At 44.3% G+C, this 17,080-nt stretch overlaps 1 protein-coding gene across 2 annotated transcripts in view; it reads right to left on the bottom strand.

Annotated features, from left to right (window-relative positions):
• Positions 1-17,080, bottom strand: part of LOC129323834 (nesprin-2-like) — a 256,004-nt gene that overhangs the window by 94,575 nt on the left and 144,349 nt on the right. For both annotated transcript variants that reach the window (XM_054970582.1, XM_054970583.1), the window contains 7 exons: positions 13,595-13,696; positions 11,123-11,245; positions 9,144-9,344; positions 3,378-3,551; positions 2,296-2,427; positions 975-1,171; positions 138-270 (listed from right to left, as the gene is read on the bottom strand). In XM_054970582.1, the coding sequence (XP_054826557.1) occupies positions 138-270; positions 975-1,171; positions 2,296-2,427; positions 3,378-3,551; positions 9,144-9,344; positions 11,123-11,245; positions 13,595-13,696 (1,062 nt within the window). The remainder of the gene's footprint in view (positions 1-137; positions 271-974; positions 1,172-2,295; positions 2,428-3,377; positions 3,552-9,143; positions 9,345-11,122; positions 11,246-13,594; positions 13,697-17,080) is intronic.

Genomic DNA, 17,080 nt, shown 5'->3' with positions numbered 1-17,080 from the left:
ATGAGCTTTTTAAGCAGCATGTGGTAGACTGCTATAGGAGTCCATGTGCTGAATTAGACTAGGCGTTGCCTTGTAGGATTTGACTGATCTCTTTAACTACTGTTTGCCACCTACAGGTTGCCTAACAACAGACTTACGAGTAAGCTGTGTATATTGTTGCTGACAGTGTTCAGGTCCTGGGACGCACTGAGAGACTGCTCCTTCCAAAAATTCACCCTCTGCTGAGCAGACTCCAACCACATCTCCAGCTCTTTCGAATCTCGGTTGTAGCTGCAGGAACAAATAAAAACGGGGATATGACCATCAGTTGAAAACCCCGCATGAGCCTCTCTTCTATGCAACACTTCAGGCTCCCAAGTGCGATAACACAAAGGCACTGCATGTGGTGCAACCCAAACAAAGCAACTGCAGCAATGAAGAAAATGTGGACGACAATCTCAGGTGCAAAAAGTGCAGTAAATATAATGTTTTAAGATCATACGTGATTTAGAGACAAAGAGGACCTCTCCACAGTTAATTTGTGCCATGCTCAACTGCCATCTTTCATTCATGCAAATTATGAGGGGTTGCATCTGAAAATAGTCTGAAAACTACAGATGGTTCCAAATTCAACCATCAGATGACTGGGCACGTACATTGCCAGATTTTCAAGACACAGTTTGGTTTCTAAGCACAGTTCAGAGGGCTAGTGCTGACTTTGGGAGCCTCCGAAACAGCTTGGACCCAGGGATGCATGAAGTGCAGCTTTCTCCCATACGACCTACCCATTATTTAATTTCTTCATGAAGTAATGCAGGATACAGCATCTTAACACAGGCAATGAAGTTATAGAATTCTCTCTGCAGGGAAATTTGCTCTCAGTCCCTAAGTCTTCATGGGCCAGAAAGGAAACTCAAGACTGATGTCACCGCAGAAAAATGAGGATATAAAATCAGCCATTAAAGACTGTGGAAAACAGCCAGAATCACACTTACTTGGACAAGAGTTTAAACAAAGTCTCAAGTCTCTGTTGTTCATGGCCCACTTTTTTGGCAAGGGATGTCCACTGGTCTTCTAACTTCACAACCTGATTTTCCAATTCAGGGCAGCTCACAAGCTCCATTAATTTCTTCCCTTCTTTCACTATCTGATGATACCTGCCCTGTTGTCCTTCAATGTTCCTTTGGAGTTGCTAGGAAAGAATATAAAAATGACGTTCAGATACCAAGAGAAGAAGGACTGCCCTGGGCCTTTCATTGCTCCATTTCTAGTTAGTTTCAAGACTTGCAATTATTTTTCAGTAATATCCAAACAGGAAAAAGAAGCAAATCTTGATTTACTACCTAGTGACCATCTAGTCTCTTTCAATGACCAGTGTGGGTTTTATTTATAAGATTTCTATCGCATCTTTTGGTTTAAAAGTTGGTACCCAAAGCATCTTTCTGAAACATTTTGTTACAGCACAGCCAACTTATTGAGAGGACAGACTGGGCTGCAGAAGAGCAAGGCCTTTTCAGTTATTGCCCCCAAGAATTCAGGAACAATCTTCTACTTTAGACATTGGCTCTTATGTTATTGGTACTTCCTGGTTATCTATCTTTGCTGAATGCACTATGTGCTGGTCTCTGTGGGACAGCCAATGTGATGTAGTGATTAGAGAGGTGGACAAAGACTGGGGTTTCGCACTCAGATTCTCACTCAGACATCAAGCTCACTGGGTGGCATTGGGCCAGTCATACCTAACCAACCTCACAGGACTGCTGCGAGGATAACATGGAGGGCCATGTATACTGCCAGAGCTCCTTGGAGGAAGGCCTGAATAAAAATGTGGATGTGATGGCTATTTGGGGTGTTTGAGTCTTTTGTAGTTTAGTTTAATTTTTATTTTAACTGCTGTCATTTAAGCTTTTTGCGTTATTTCCATTCTATGCACCTGACAAAGAGGGCTCTAGTCCATAGTACTGTGATGTTTATGCTTTGATTTTTTAAAAAAAAAATCTGGAATATAAATAAATGTTTAAAATTATGACAGCCCCTGAAACTTCTTGTGGGTACCCCTCTACCACAGACCCAAGGGGTTTCATCTCTCCCTTCTCTGCCCCAAGGCCCAGCCTCTTTTGTCTCAGAACATTCCTCATTTTTATTTTTAAAGAAGATTTATATGCCACCTCTCTGAAGACCTGCTCAAGACTTCTCTTAGCTCTCACTTCAAGGATCAGAACTGCTGTTCAAGCAGTGTCGTTCCAGTGTGCTTTTACACAATTCCCATGACAACAGTCACAACCACAGTTGCAGGCTCTAAGGACAAGGACCTACCTGGAGGACTGCAGACCTTTCCATTAACCTTTCTTCTGTTTCTTCCACCAGACTTACAGAAGGCACGGAGGACGACAGAGCCTCTAGGTTTTGGCAGAAAGAGGTACGGGTCTCATCAAATTCTATCCAGTCCTTAAGAGAAGGGAGACACATTTTTAGCAGAGAGTACTAAATATACAGTGCCATCCCAAGCAGAGTTATACCTTTCTAAGTTCATGGAAGTCAGTCAGTTTAGAAGGGTGTAACTGCATTTAGGACAGCAATGTTAGATGTCCACTGTGAAGACAAACATGGGAAAAGGGATGAACAGGAAGTGTTTGGGTATTCCATCATTATTGCCCTTGAATGTTGGTGAGGTCTACAGTGAACCATAAGCCACAATGAGTACAGATATAACTTTTTCTTTGAATCTTCTTTTGCTCTTAAGAACGTAGTAGAGTCCTGCTTTATCGGACCAAAAGGTCCACCTAATTTAGCTGTTTCCAGCAGTGGACAGCCAGATGTTTGCAGTAAGCCTACAGACAGGGTTTGAAGGTAACAGCTCCTTTCCAGTATTCTCCCCCACCCACCCAATCCCAAACTGGCATTCAGTGGTAAATTGCCTCTGTACCTGTAAGTTCTAAGAGCCACTGAGAGAACTATTTGCCATTTGAATCCATCTAATTGACCTTTCAAAGCCATCTAAGACAGCAGCCGTCACTACGTCCTGTGAGAGTGAGTTCCACAAGTTAATAACATGTTGTGTGAAGAGCTATGTTCTTTTGCCAGCCAATTTCTGCAGGTGATCCTGAAAACTTGTATTAGAGGAGGAGGAGAAAAACATTGTCTCTCCACTTTGTCCACACCATTCCCAACTTCATAAACTTCTATCATGTCCTCCTCATGTTATTCTTCTTTTTGCTCAGGTGGACTTCTGTTATGACTAGCTGAGAGCCCTCTGCCCAATGAATATTTTTAAAATGTCATTCTTACTGGTTTTTTATTCCTGTGAGCTGTTCTGTGAGACAATTTTGGCAGAAACATGGCATAAAAATTATAACAAAACATAAAATATTCCCCGTGTTCTGATTTAACTCTGTTACCTGCAACAGCGTCTCCAAATGGGTTCCATGCTGCACGGCTTGCTGCTCCAAGGATCTGATTTGCTCAGCCAGCTCCTTCCAGAATTGCTCTCTCTTTTGCAACAAAAAAGGTGCCAGCCTTTTGGAACACATTTCCACAAGCAGCATGTGAGCGTTGAGGTTGCAGAAAAATTTCTGAGTTCAGAAAACAGAATCAACAAACAGATAATCAAATCTACATTTTAAAAATAAAAACTGAAATAAAAACGCTTCTGCTATATAAGGTGTTTGCGACAGGGCTTCTATCATGTTCATGTCTTTTATTTACAACGTTTGCCAAATGCAAAAAGCAAGCAAGCAAGCTAGCTAAAAAAGGCCTAACGGGAAACAAGTATATGATATAGTTCTGCATTTTGCTAAGATTTTCTTTCTCTTTCTCTCCCTCTCCCTTCCTTCCTTCCTTATGCCCCACCATTCTCCCTAATCCCAAAGAGGATTACATCATTCTTCTTTGCCCTATTTTACCATCACAACAACCCTGAGAAGTAGGTCAGGCTGAGAGCGTATGGCTGGCCCAAGGTCACCCAGCAAGCTTCCATGTCAAAGTGGCAACTCAAGAAGAAAACAAAAGGGATGTTATTAATCACAGCAAAATGAAAACAGGTAAAAGCCAATGGTGCAAGTGAAGAAGAGTGTTTTATTATCCAGCGAAATAATTCCCTACACATTTCGCTATAAAGCTTCTTCAGGGGAGTCTTTCAGTTTTCTTACAGCAAGAATGCAAAAACAGTGTGTTCGGGGTGACTCTGGTCAGTCCTGATTCAGATACAGGCGCCCACAGAATCTTAGGTTCATTATTTAGTACACAATCAATACAAATACAGAATTTCTGCTTCCATTCTAAGCCTTTATTAATACCACGTAAATTATTCAGCGTTCTTAAAACTGGTTCATTCAACAACAAAAAAATACCATCCATTATAACTACATAGATCATTAGAGAGCAATTATATGAGTCCAAAGAGGTGTCTTGCCCAAAGATACGAAGGTCACAGGCAAGAAGCCCCTTCTAAGAAGAAGCTCCTGGTCAATACAGTTTGTCATATTTATAGGGTTCCAGACCCGTTTCCTAGCAACAGTTGTCTGCTCAACTTCAGTGAAGTTAGACATTCCTGCCATTCTCAGACGCTCTCTGCTCCTGGGCAATGTATAAATACATTGTATATTTTGATATGATGCTCTTCTAATCTACACAAGGCCACACTGCTGTGTTACTCCATTGTTTTGTGCTCCTCTCCAAGGTCGTTCTATTCTAGGCCTCTAGACTCCCTTCGCAGCATGTCTAGTTATAGGGCTAGCCCTGTGTCTGTGTGCAAAGGCATCTTCTATGACTTTCTTGGTCAGATGCAGCTGTTCTTCTACAGTTCTAGCTATATCCCTGACAAGTAGTGCTATGGAAGCTTGCCATGTGTGTGTGACTGACCTTAGGCCAGTCACACACACTCAACCTCACCTACTTCACAAGGTTGTTGTGAGGATAAATGGAAGAGATGTGAACAATGCAGGCCGCTTTGAGTCCCACTGGGGAGAAATGTGAGGTATAAATGAAGTAAATAAATGACAGCTTGTATTAGAGAGTGCTTACTTTGTCTGTCTTCAGGCTACTCAACTACACAAGGTGCCACAGAATTCTAGCATTATAGAAAGGAGACTAGTACTTCCACCCAAGACCTGAAAGTCATGTTCCTTCAAAATCACAGGTATCATCTTTATCTCTCATCCATTAAGCATGCACAACAAGCATGCCAACTAGGGGCGTTTCCACACATCTTACCAGTCAACAGATCATTGCACAAAATACCCGGAAGATAGTGTCTTCTCATGTGAAATCGCGCCAGGAAGACACTTTCATCTGGAAGTTTTGCACGAAATCACATCTTCCTGGTGCGATTTCGCACGAGAAGACACTATCTTCGTGTGGAAACAGCCTAAATGTAACAAAATGTTACAGCCTAAATGTAACAAAATCAGCGCTCAGCAACGAGACCCTATTTCCCCAATACGGCCCTGGTATGTAATTATTTGACTCAAGGAGCAAAGGGTAATTCCATATGGAACATTCTACATCTTTCCCAGAGAGTCAACTGAACAGGACACGTTACAGCTGTTTGCCTCTGATGGAAAACATAACCGAGTAATTGGCTTCTCTTAACTTAAAATTCAGAACACTTACGCGGGGAATTATGCAGTGGTTTGTGCAATCTTTCTCTTGGGCAGTTTGTAAACATTAATCTTTACCAGTGAGCCTCTATGCTATTTCTGGCAAAGTAATTGTAGCAATGAGTAGATTTTGATTATCTACAACTATAGCGAAAATTCCCTCCTCCCGGCTGCCCCATACCTCTTTGTTCTGCATGATGAAATTACGTTAACAGCCACGAGTGGGAAATAAATCCCAAACAAATTAAATACTACTCTCACCCATTCTTTGTGGCTCTATGGCAGGTGTTTCATTTAAATAAGGTTGCATCTTCTCAAGAAACATCTCATGTTTTGATGATTGTTAGTCATAATTCTACATGCATATAAACATGACATCTGGCGGCATTAAATTGCTTGGCAGACATTAAGCCTTACGTAGCCCTCCCAAGCTGTAGGAACACTATCATGCGATACAAACATTGGATTTAATTATTTGTTACTTATTCATTTATTTATGTTATTTATAGTCTGCCTTTCTCAACGAGACTAAAGGGGGATCACATAGTGTGAGTCGATATGATCAATGGCTCGGACATTCGATAACAATGCAATAGGGAATGGATTGTAGAAATTTGAATAAAAACAGAAATTTGAGATGGAGCTGAAGCTGAAGCGATGCTGAAATAAATCTTAAGCAATTAGACATGGCATATTAAATGATGCCGAAGAGTCTCAGTAGGTGCGCAGTAGTATAGTCCACAGCCCATCTCCTTAACCAAAGCATCTCTCTGAACCATTTCCTTTTTTTAAAATAATTTTTTTATTGCAGAACTCTCTCTGAACCATTTCCTTAGCCAGAAGTGTCTCAAATAGAATCCTAAGAATTTTTTGCTTTTTTAGTCCTTGCAGCTGTGAAGAAAAGTGAGAAACTAAAAAGAAATTAGAACAGTCAACAAAACAGCCAGCGGCTATAGCTTTTACAGTGGATTCTGGGAAATCTCAACTCTTCACTGGGCCACGCAGCTCAAGAGATGACTTTGGGCCTTCATGCTGTTAGCTTAACCTACCTCACAGAGTGGCTATAGGACAACATGGAGGGGTGGGGTGGGGGGACAGGACAGACTCTGTATTTCTAATTTTTAGCTGCAGTAATCAACTGCTAGAGAACCTCCATCAAACGTTTCGGCCTGAGAGTTTTTAAGCCTTATATGGGGTGATTCCACACGAATGGTTTTCCCTGCTTCAGCTTCTAAATGACCTCGATTTTTTCTTGTATTTCCACACGTAGAAAGGCAATCCTAGCAGCAGATTCGAAGTCACTGCACGTTTTGTCCGTTTTTTTCCATCCTGCTTTCCCCCGACTTATTTGTCCATGCGCAGCAGATTAGGGATTTTAATCATGCGGAATTCTTTATCCGATGTTCTCCCCACCCTTGCTCTTTTCTCTCGCCCTTCGAATCAACTTAATTTGATTGGCCAATCATGTTTTCTAAGCTACACCCACTACCCTTTCCCTTCCCCTTTTTTTAAAAAAAAAATGTAAAAAAACGTTGCAACGTTTCTACAAATCTATGCAGAAACATATCCTGTGTCACATGACAACAGCTGACCAATAACGGGTCCATTTTACAACACGCCAAATTTGTTACTTGTTGCTATCTGACAGCTGACAGCTTCTGAGGTAGAGTGAAAGTGTGATGGAGGGACTTCAGCATTCAACTAGTGGTCTAGGCATTTCATGGAGGGAGAAAGAGACCGTCCTCAACACAACACCTATCACTAAACCACACTGCTCACGAAGAAAGCGGGAAAGGTAGACGCGGGGTCATTGGTAACAATTTTCCCTCCAAATGTCAATAGCCAATACTCTTCCACAATATCGGCGGGAAGTGCTCTGGCCTATCCAATATGTTTATTTGATGCAACGTTTATGTGTAGCAACGTTTGGGGGGGGGGATTTTAAAAAAAATGAAGATGTGCATCATTCGACACTTCCCCTGGAAAAAGCGATGAGGAATCGATTTTTATCCTGTCAAAAATTCTGCATGATGGACTTTGAGCCGATGAAATGTGCGAAACAAAAGCCTAATGTGGAATCGGGGAGAAGTGGATTCGTAGGACTCCACCGCGGCATGACTGCTCAGAAAGTCCGATCAAAATTGATCATGCGGAATCCCCCATAGAATCAAGAAACTGCACTACACTGAGTCAGACTGTTATAGTTCATCACTTGTCTCTGACAGGAAATGGCTTTCCAAGGTCTCAGATAAGAGCCTTTCCCAATCCTGCTGCCTGTTAATTGTAGGTGCCGGGGCCTGGACCCGGATCCTTACGTGTGCAAAGCTGGTGCTCCACCTCTAAATTAAGGCTCGGGACAGCCCCCTCCCCCTGCACTTGCTCCGAGTCCTCCTATAATTATTCATCAGTACCTATGTTTGTTGTTACCAGGGCCGGATCTAGGGTTGCCGGCGCCCAGGGCAACCATAGTCCGCCCCCTCGCGTGTGCGCGCAGCGTGCACGTGCTCCCAGCACAGCATGATGACATCACTTCTGTAACATCATCACGCAGAGCGGAGCATGCCGCCCGCGAAGTGTGCCGGCAGAGGCAGCGTGCGGGGCTGGGAAGCCGCCTGCGTCATTCGCCTCCCTGCAGAACAGGGGGCGGCCAGCCGCCCCCTGTCCTGCGGGGCAGGCGAATGGTGTGGGCAGCCTCGCAGCCCCCTGCACTGTCTTTTGCCTTACCTGCAGGACAGGGGGTGCGTGGCAAGCCAGCCACCCCCTGTCCTGCGGGGCAGGCGAAAGGCAGCGCGGGGGGCTGGGAGGCTGCCCACGCTGCCACCCGCGCACTCCCGGCAGCTGCTCCTGGCACCCCCTCCCTGGCGGCGCCGAGGGGAGACTACCCCCCCTGCCCCTCCTCGATCCGGCCCTGGTTGTTCCAAAAAGGTAAGCATAACAAATGCTATTAAAATACACACTTTTTTTGTTTGCAATTTATTGAAGATCTGGATTTGGTATGAAGATCTGAGTCTGGAAACTTGTTCCTCTCCCACTCTGTGGTACTGACACTAGAAAGGTGCCCCAGGTATAGCCTCCCTCCTAAGGGACGCACAGGAAGGGCAGGCAGCATGGTATAGCCTGATCTCATCAGATCTTGGAAGCTAAGCAAGGATGGTACATGGATGGGGGACCCCCAAGGAAGACTCGGCAGCAGAAAGCAATGGCAAACCAACTCTACTTCTCATTCGCCTTGAAAGCCCCTTGATGGGGTTGCCATAAGTCAGATGTGACTTGTCAGCACGTACGTAGGTAAGGGACGTGCGAGGATCCCCTTGCTTAGTCAGCATGGCCTATTCATCCCAGTGGCTCTGAAATGCAACTTGAGACTCCCAATGTGTAACACAGCATAGAAGAAGCTAGAGAGCTCCCATGCATTTTGGTGCAAATCATGCTCATTTTCAGTTTCTAAAACATTTATAATGTTCAAGCCGCCCACATTTTTGCTTGTCATTAAAAAGGTGTAATGGAAATCCACTAAGAAAATCCTGATGGGGGAACGACTGCTCTCTAACATTATGCGAATAGTACCTTATGGTCTTGCAGATGAAACTGCAGACTTGGTCGACTCGTAGTTTTCAGCTTCATCGCCTGAGTGACTTTCTCTTGCCCAAGTTCCACAAGCTCAGCTAGTCCTTGTAACAAAGCTTCATACTGTTGCTCACTAATGAAGGGAGAGGTTAGTTCCCTTTGTTTAGCTCTTAGGTTCCCCCAAAGGTCATCAAGCACATCCTAAAAATAAAATAAATTTCAGTGAGTTCCACAAAGTTACTATTTACCAGAATAAGCCACCAATCAGCTCATACCTGATGTCAAAGTATGATCTCAGTGATTACTAACAAGGTGATAGGCACTGATTTGAATAGTGTACCCCACTGTCAATTTGGACATGTTACAGCACGGTAATGAATATCACTCTGGGAATCAAAATCAAGATAATCCGAACTATGGTATTCCCCATTACTATGTATGGATGTGAAAGTTGGACAGTGAAGAAAGCTGACAGGAAGAAAATGGATTCCTTTGAAATGTGGTGCTGGAGGAGAGTTTTGTGGATACCATGGACGGCCAAAAAGACAAATAAGTGGGTTCTATATCTAATCAAGCCTGAATTCTCCCTAGAAACTAAAATGACAACACTGAGGCTATTGTACTTTGGTCCCATAATGAGAAGACAAGATTCTCTGGAAAACTCAAAATGAGACGGCTTGACTCAATGAAAGCAGCCACGGCCTCCAGTTTGCAGGATCTGAGCAAGTCTGTTAATGATAGGTCATCGTGAAGGTCTCTCATTCATAGCATCACCACAGGTCAGAGGCAACTTGATGGCACATAACACACAAGACACTCAGCAAGGTAGCCTCAGAATGCATGGAAATAGGACAGCCCTGGAAAGCAGCCACTCCCAAAGATAAACCAACGGCACTAGAGGGACTGGAACATTGTTTTAATCTTAATGGAAAAACTCATGCACCAACTTAAGCTTTTCTTTTCTACCCAATTACTCTAAAAAAACCTCCCAGAAATGGAAACTTCGGCGTTTTCCAACTGTTTGCCTATAAAAGAAAATGTATCCATAGAAGTGGCCCTAAGAAAGCAACAGTGCCATTCTAAGCAGATCTACTTAAGGCCAAACTAACTATAATATATCACCAGGTCTACCTTGGGGATGCATCATCATTTTAGAGCTTTTTAAAAAAACTTTTCAAAATGCTACAGGGGGGCAATCCTGCTGGGAACTATGTCATGGCAGGATGAGAGGCTCCCCTGATCCCAGATACCTTATGCTCTTGAAATTGGCACAAGGAGGAGATTGGAGCCCTCCTTCATTCCTCTATGCCACAGTTCTCAGCAGAATTGGGCTCCCGCCTCTCAAAAAAGAGGGGACAGGAGACCCTCATCCTCCTGTGTTGTGGTCCCTAGCAGGATTGGGCCCCCATGGCATTTTTTTTAAAAAACCAAATACTAAAATGGTCCCATGTGCCCATGACAGACTCAGGATTGCAGTATCGTCTAGTTTCACTCTTTAAGACTACCAATTTCATGGGCTACAAAAATGAAATGCTGAAGTGGAGTTCCATCACATCTAGCTGAGATTCTTCGGCGCATGGAATATTGGTACCTATTTTTTTTGTCTAATTTGGCCCTCAAAATCCTACCAAAGTCTATCCAATGGGGAAAGCATTCTTGGGATTGCAAAACATGAAGGTCAAAAGCTGAATGTTAAGAATGGGAGCCAGCTCTACCATGAGACAAGGTGAGGAAGTGGCCTCAGTGATGGAGGGGGGGGCAGTCAGCCTTTCTCCCTTTGCCGCTTCTTTCTTCCAGTTCTTCCACTTCCCATTTCCACCACCACCTGCCTCCACTCGTAACTCTGTTAACACTCCTTCTCTTTAAGTAGGTCTCCTAGTTCGACGCAGCTACATTACACTGGATATACTGTCACCTGCTGATAACTTTCCAGGAACGTTCAAGGCACAGCACGCATCCTAACCATTCAGTAAATTTACCTCCAGTTTATAGATGTCATGGATGAGGGCAACAGGCAAATTAAATCTCTCTGCATGATCTCTCAGTTTCACTGTCTGAGTCTCAAAGTTTTGAAGTTCTTCCAACTCCTGGGTGTTGATTTTCTAGACGAAAGATGAAATAATTCGCTTTTATGCTTTTCGTATTAGTAGTGGTGAGATTTCTGGGATACCCCTAGAACCCACCAGCTCTTTATTACATCCTTACAACTAGAAAAGTTCCTCCTCCTTCCATCATGTTTTTATTGTTGCTTTTATGTTTTTGCATGTGTATTTTAGCTCTGTTTTTAATTGTTTTAATGATGGTTTTAATGTTTTTAAGACATAATCTTATGATGTAAATTTTAAATCTGTTAGTCACCTTGGTGGCCCTTATAAAAATAGAAAGGCAGGGTATAAATTTTGTAAAATAAACAAGTAAACAGGAGAGGAAAAATGGTATACCGAAGGTCATATTTGCATCACTGCAGTTAGATCTGTAAAAATATCTAAGATCCAGGCTAAATTCTCTATCAGCAGAATGGAACTTTCCTGTCTCATCCCCCCCACCCCCCTTGCAGCCCACAGATCTTCATAAAATGGCATAGAGGACCCCGAGAAATAACAAGAGGAACAAGCTGTAGCAAGAAGGAGGAAATCAGAAGAAATTATACCTCTTTTTCCATTAACAGAAAATTAATCATAGATTCAATGCCATCTTTGTAGATGGGAACACCTTGCAGCTTAGAAGGGAAGCTGCTGTAACTTTTCATAGAGAAAGGATTTGTTCCTTGTGCCTTTATTACAAGAGTAAAGTATAGGCTTTATATCTTTGCCAGTCTAAAGAACTTTCCAGCCAAAGTACGGTTACTTACGATAAACACGTGGCTGCCATTGGAAAAAAGGCAACTATACAATTCACGCTCACTTCATTCTCTCTGAGACATCTAACACAGTGTTTCTGTGGGTCTTGAGTCTGACCCAAAAGTGGGTCAGAAAGCCTGTGAAAGTGGGTTCCAGGCTTCTGCAGTTTTATTGACTTGTGCATGTTCTTTTTTCCAAGTGAGTCACTGGATCAAGTAAATTTACACTATGGGTCAACGTACAAAAAGATCGGGAACCACTGACCTAACGCAACACCCCAACCTCTACATGATGTCATAACAGTTCCCTCTTAGTCATCAGCAGCGACCAGTGATAGTGAACAGAAGAGAAATGAAAAACATCACAGTGTCCGGACTTGGGATAAATTCTAGTAGGCATTATGAAGGGGGCCCTGACCTGGATGGCCGAGGCTAGCCCAATCTTGGAAGCAAAGCAGGGTCAGCCCTGATTGATCTTTGTATGGGAGACCACCAATGAAGTCTAGGGTTGCTACACAGAGGCAGGCAATGGCAAACCACCTCTCTTCATCTCTTGCCTATGGGATCGCCATATGTCGGCTGTGACTTGATGGCCTTTTACACATTCACATTATGAAGGGGAGTTAAAACATACAGCTGCTGGTTTTGCCACAATCAAATATTTATTGTAATGACTCGTTTTATTATGTCCATTAACATGAGTTTGAAAAACTAATCCTTTTTTAAAAAATGTGTATTACTGCCACAAGGATAGCGGAACTACAAGTGACAAAAGGCACAGATTGGACACTTGTCAGCTTCCCTCAAGTTTTGATGGGAAATGTAGGCATCCTGGTCTTGCAGCTTGGCTCTCCAACTGCTGTCCAACGGACTTTTCAACTGTCACTTGTCCAACATTCCGCCAAGCTGCCTACATTTCCCATCAAAACTTGAGGGAAGCTGACAAGTGTCCAATCTGTGCCTTTTGTCACTTGTAGTTCCACTCATAGTCTATCACAAACCCATCCCTCATCAGGATATAGCAATCCAACACTGGATTATAAAAAAAAAAAATTTGGACGAACATCTTGAAATTCCTGTGATCCATCTGCTAAAGAACTGCTAAGCTTGCTTAAAGGATATACAAATGAGCCCTGCTGGATCAGACCAAGGTTTTGGGAGGGGCTGTGGCTTGGTGGTAGAACATCTGCTTGGCATGCAGGAAGTCCCAGGTTCAGTTCCCGGCATTTCCAGTTAAAAGGACAAGGCAGCAGGTAATGCAACCCTGGAGAGCCACTGCTAGTCTGAGTAAACATGATGATTGAGCTTGATAGATGGATGGTCCGATTCAACATATGTGCTCCAACAAACCCGGCATCCTGTGTCTAACAGTGGCCAGCCAGAGACTTCTGGGCAGCCCTCAAACAGGGCCTTAATGGAACAGCCCTTTCACGCTGACCAGAACTGAGAGCTCTGTGGAAAGGGGAGTTATTGGTAGCAACATTAAGCTAACTGCGAAAAACAAATCTGCCGGTCGAATTTTGGAATACAAAACCACAAAGGGAAATTAGGTAAAATTGTCCAGTGGCGGGGAAACTGATTGCCCCCTTACCTTCGTATCTCAGTTAATTACCTGGAGCTGCTCGGATACGCTGTGCCTGCTCATTGCACTGAAGGACTGTTGCAAGGCGGGTTTTTTCTCAATCAAGGCATCATACAATAGCCTGATTTTGTTCTGTGACAGGAACAAGCGAAAAACCAGAGTGAACCCAGAGATATATTATATCGAATGAAGGGACAATTAAACTGCAATTCAACGGGGCTGTTTAATCAGCATCATTCTTTATGAACGCACATACATATGGAGAAAGTGAATCATAGAATTACTTGCCCTCGTTTAAAAAAAAAAAGAAATGAAAGAAACACCCAGATTTTTTATAAAGTCAATGACCAATTTGCAAGGGGAATGGGTTCATAATGGAGATAGCCCACTATGTTCTCAAACTCTGGAAAAACTTCTTCATCGACAGAGAAGCACGGTGGGGGAATGATATCCCCTCTCCTCTCCCTGTCCACTGGACTCACATGTTCCATTTGCAGATGAACCAGATGTCCTGCCAAGAGCATCACACTTGCATTGGCCTTACGCACATAAAATCAAGTGTGCATTTGCCTGAACTGCATAGTTAACTGTTGGGGGAAGGAGCTCACCCGCACAAAAACACAATGGGCATGATTTTTCCTAGAGACGGTGAGTGCACCGTAGCCCCTGGAATGCTGCTTTGCTCAATTTGAGATTTTTTTTTTTAAAAAAAAATGTGACATGACAGTTTTCTTTTCAAGAATGGGAGTTTGTTTTCTGAAAAGTTTCTGGTAAAAACAAAAATCACTGTCGCTGTAGACATGTCAGAATGTTTAACGAGGCGAGCCTAAGCAAAATTACATCCTATTCATCCCACTGGTGTCAATGGACTTTGAAAGATGTAACTCTTGTATTGGAAAGAGGGAAAGGTATAACTTAAAGCAGGGATGGCCAACTTCCTTAGACTGGGGACTAAATCCTTCCTGGTCAAGCGGTTTGGAGACTGGACTCCTCCAGCCAAGATGTCACTCCTACATGCAGACGCACCTGCAAACTGGCTGGGAAGAGTCTGGCCCTACCTGTGTGTACTGTTCAGAGATAGCTTGCCATTGCCTGCCTCTGTGTAGTCACCCTGGACTTCCTTGGTGGACTCATTCAAGTAATAACCAGGGCTGGCCCTGCTTAGCTTCCAAGATCTGACAAGATCAGGCTAGTCTGGGCCATCCAGGTCAGGGCTCTGGCCCTACTTATAGTCCTGCATTGTACGGAAAGCAGGCCAATAGAGATGGGCACGAACTGGAAGAATGGTGGTCCGTTGCAGTTTGTTAAGTTTCACAAATCATGAACCACGAACTGGCATGAAATTGTCGAGTTCGCAAACTGGTTTGTTTGGTTCATGAAAACGTCACTTCCGGAGCAGCAGATCTGAAGAAAGCCCCCCCCCCCAATTGCCTAGGAAACTGAGGGATCGGCATCAGGCTGTCTGCAATGACGAACTGAAAAATGAACCAAACGAACCATTCTAAAATCACAGTGGTTCATCACAGTTCATCAGAAAATGAGCTCCAACAAACCGCCAGTTCATGAACCAAAAAACGGCCCGGTTCCTGACGAACTTCGGTTTGTATTTCGGTTCATACCCATGTCTACTGGCTACAGTCTGTTTTTATAAGAGCATCATAATGTTAACATCTGAACATATAAAATGGGTTCCTATCATGTCACTGATACAGAAATTACAAAAATCGGTGCGTCTCTCTTTTGAGGGAAGTGGTTTAATTGGGGAGGGGCCATGGCTCATGAAGAAGGTTCCAGATTCAATCTCTAATATCTTTAGCAGGATTTGAGTCCAGTGGCACCTTAGAGATTAACAAGGAGATATTTCACGCTCAAGGGTTAACGCGCTATTTCCGAGGAGTTGCCAGGATCGCAACAGATTCGGCTCGGCACCCGCACGTTTCACACTGTCCGAGGAGTTTCGTCCTGCATTTTGTTTCACAAGCCCCGGTTTTGTTGCATGCTTTGTGGGCTTTGGAATTCACGTCACCTTTTTTTAAAACAAAACAAGTTTGTGCACGCGTTGTAACTTTGTGACGTAACCACTTGAAACCCCACCCCTCCCTACGCACATCAATACTGCATCTCTGTGCAGCCATTTTTGCACCCTAACTTTTCAAGTTTGAAAATAGCGCTGAGGGGTGTTGAGAGCTGATTGTCCCTGCCCAGCAAATTTTCCGGCCACTATTGGTCTCAAGTGATCACGTGAACCCTGAATGTATGGGGTGTGGTGATCTTTTCGGAGAAAGACTCCCCATGTTTGTTTGAATGCCATTTTAATGCTGGGACATTACTGTCCTTTAGAAATATTTTTTAAAATTACAGAAAAAGCTGACGGGTGCTGAGGAGGGTGGGTTTTATTAGATCCACGCAGACTAATCAGCTTAAGGGAAAGGAGAGGGTGGCGTAGAGAAGCAAACAGCTCAAATGTGATGACGGAAGCTTAAGAGGAAGCCATAGCAGCAGGATGCAGGGGCGGAGGGGGACGCAGGGATAGGAGCCAGAAGAGACGAGAGGCTGAGCAGAGACCTTGCCTGAGGGAAAGTCTCCCATGCCTCTTGCTCATTCCCAGCCTTCCTCCCTCCTTCGCTCTGGGCCGCACATAATCCTCGGTTCACAAACTCCCCAGCATTGGCAAGGACAAGAGGCAGCTGAGTGAAGATTAAAGTTGGCTCAGCCCCAGACCACACACCAAGCACCTCACGTTTTGCACAGCTGAAGCTCCCCCCCCCCGCCACCATCAGGGCTGCCTGCTAAGCCAAGCCTGAGTTCTTTGGGAGTGTTGTTCGGACAGAGGTTCCTGGACACAGAGGGCGATCGTGCGCACTTGCACCCTGTGACCCTGGCTCTGCCCGCCTCCCTCTCGCTCTGCGCTCTGCTTTTCCTGCTCGGGCCAGGCCAGGCAGGCGCCTGGCTCCCTGCTGCAAGCCAGCCAGGCGGGCCAGGACGCTTCGCCACACAGCCACCAAATGCTGAAACATTTAAAAAAGGGGATGGACAGAGCAGTCAGGGAGCTGAGGAGAGAGGGTGTGGTCAGATCCGCACAGACCAATCAGCTCCCGAGGAAAAGGAGAAGGGGGGCGGGGAGAGAAGCAAAAAGAGGACAAAAGCCTTCACACTGGCATTAATCTGGCCAGCTGCGAGTCGGCAACGGGTTCAAAATAACTTCGCGGTATGTCCACAGGGGGGGAAATTGGAGATACCGCAGACTAAGAATGGCACTGCATCCCATGACTAGCTTGCAAGTGTGAAACCTCTGCAAACATGGGACATGAAACAGGTGCAGAAACGCTGTAAAGTACGAGTGTGAAAAGCCTCAAGATTTTCAGAGTGTAAGCTTTCAAGAGTCAGAGATCTCTAAGGTGCCACTGGACTCAAATCTTGCTGTTCTACTGCAGACCAACATGGCTACCCACCTAAACTACCTTGAGATCTTCAGCTGAAGGATCTCAAGCATCAGGGAAAAAAACCTTCTCTGCC

The sequence above is a fragment of the Eublepharis macularius genome, chromosome 2 (genome assembly GCF_028583425.1).
Source record: "Eublepharis macularius isolate TG4126 chromosome 2, MPM_Emac_v1.0, whole genome shotgun sequence".
Classification (NCBI taxonomy): Eukaryota; Metazoa; Chordata; class Lepidosauria; order Squamata; family Eublepharidae; genus Eublepharis; species Eublepharis macularius.
This window is presented reverse-complemented; position numbering and strand designations above follow the sequence as displayed.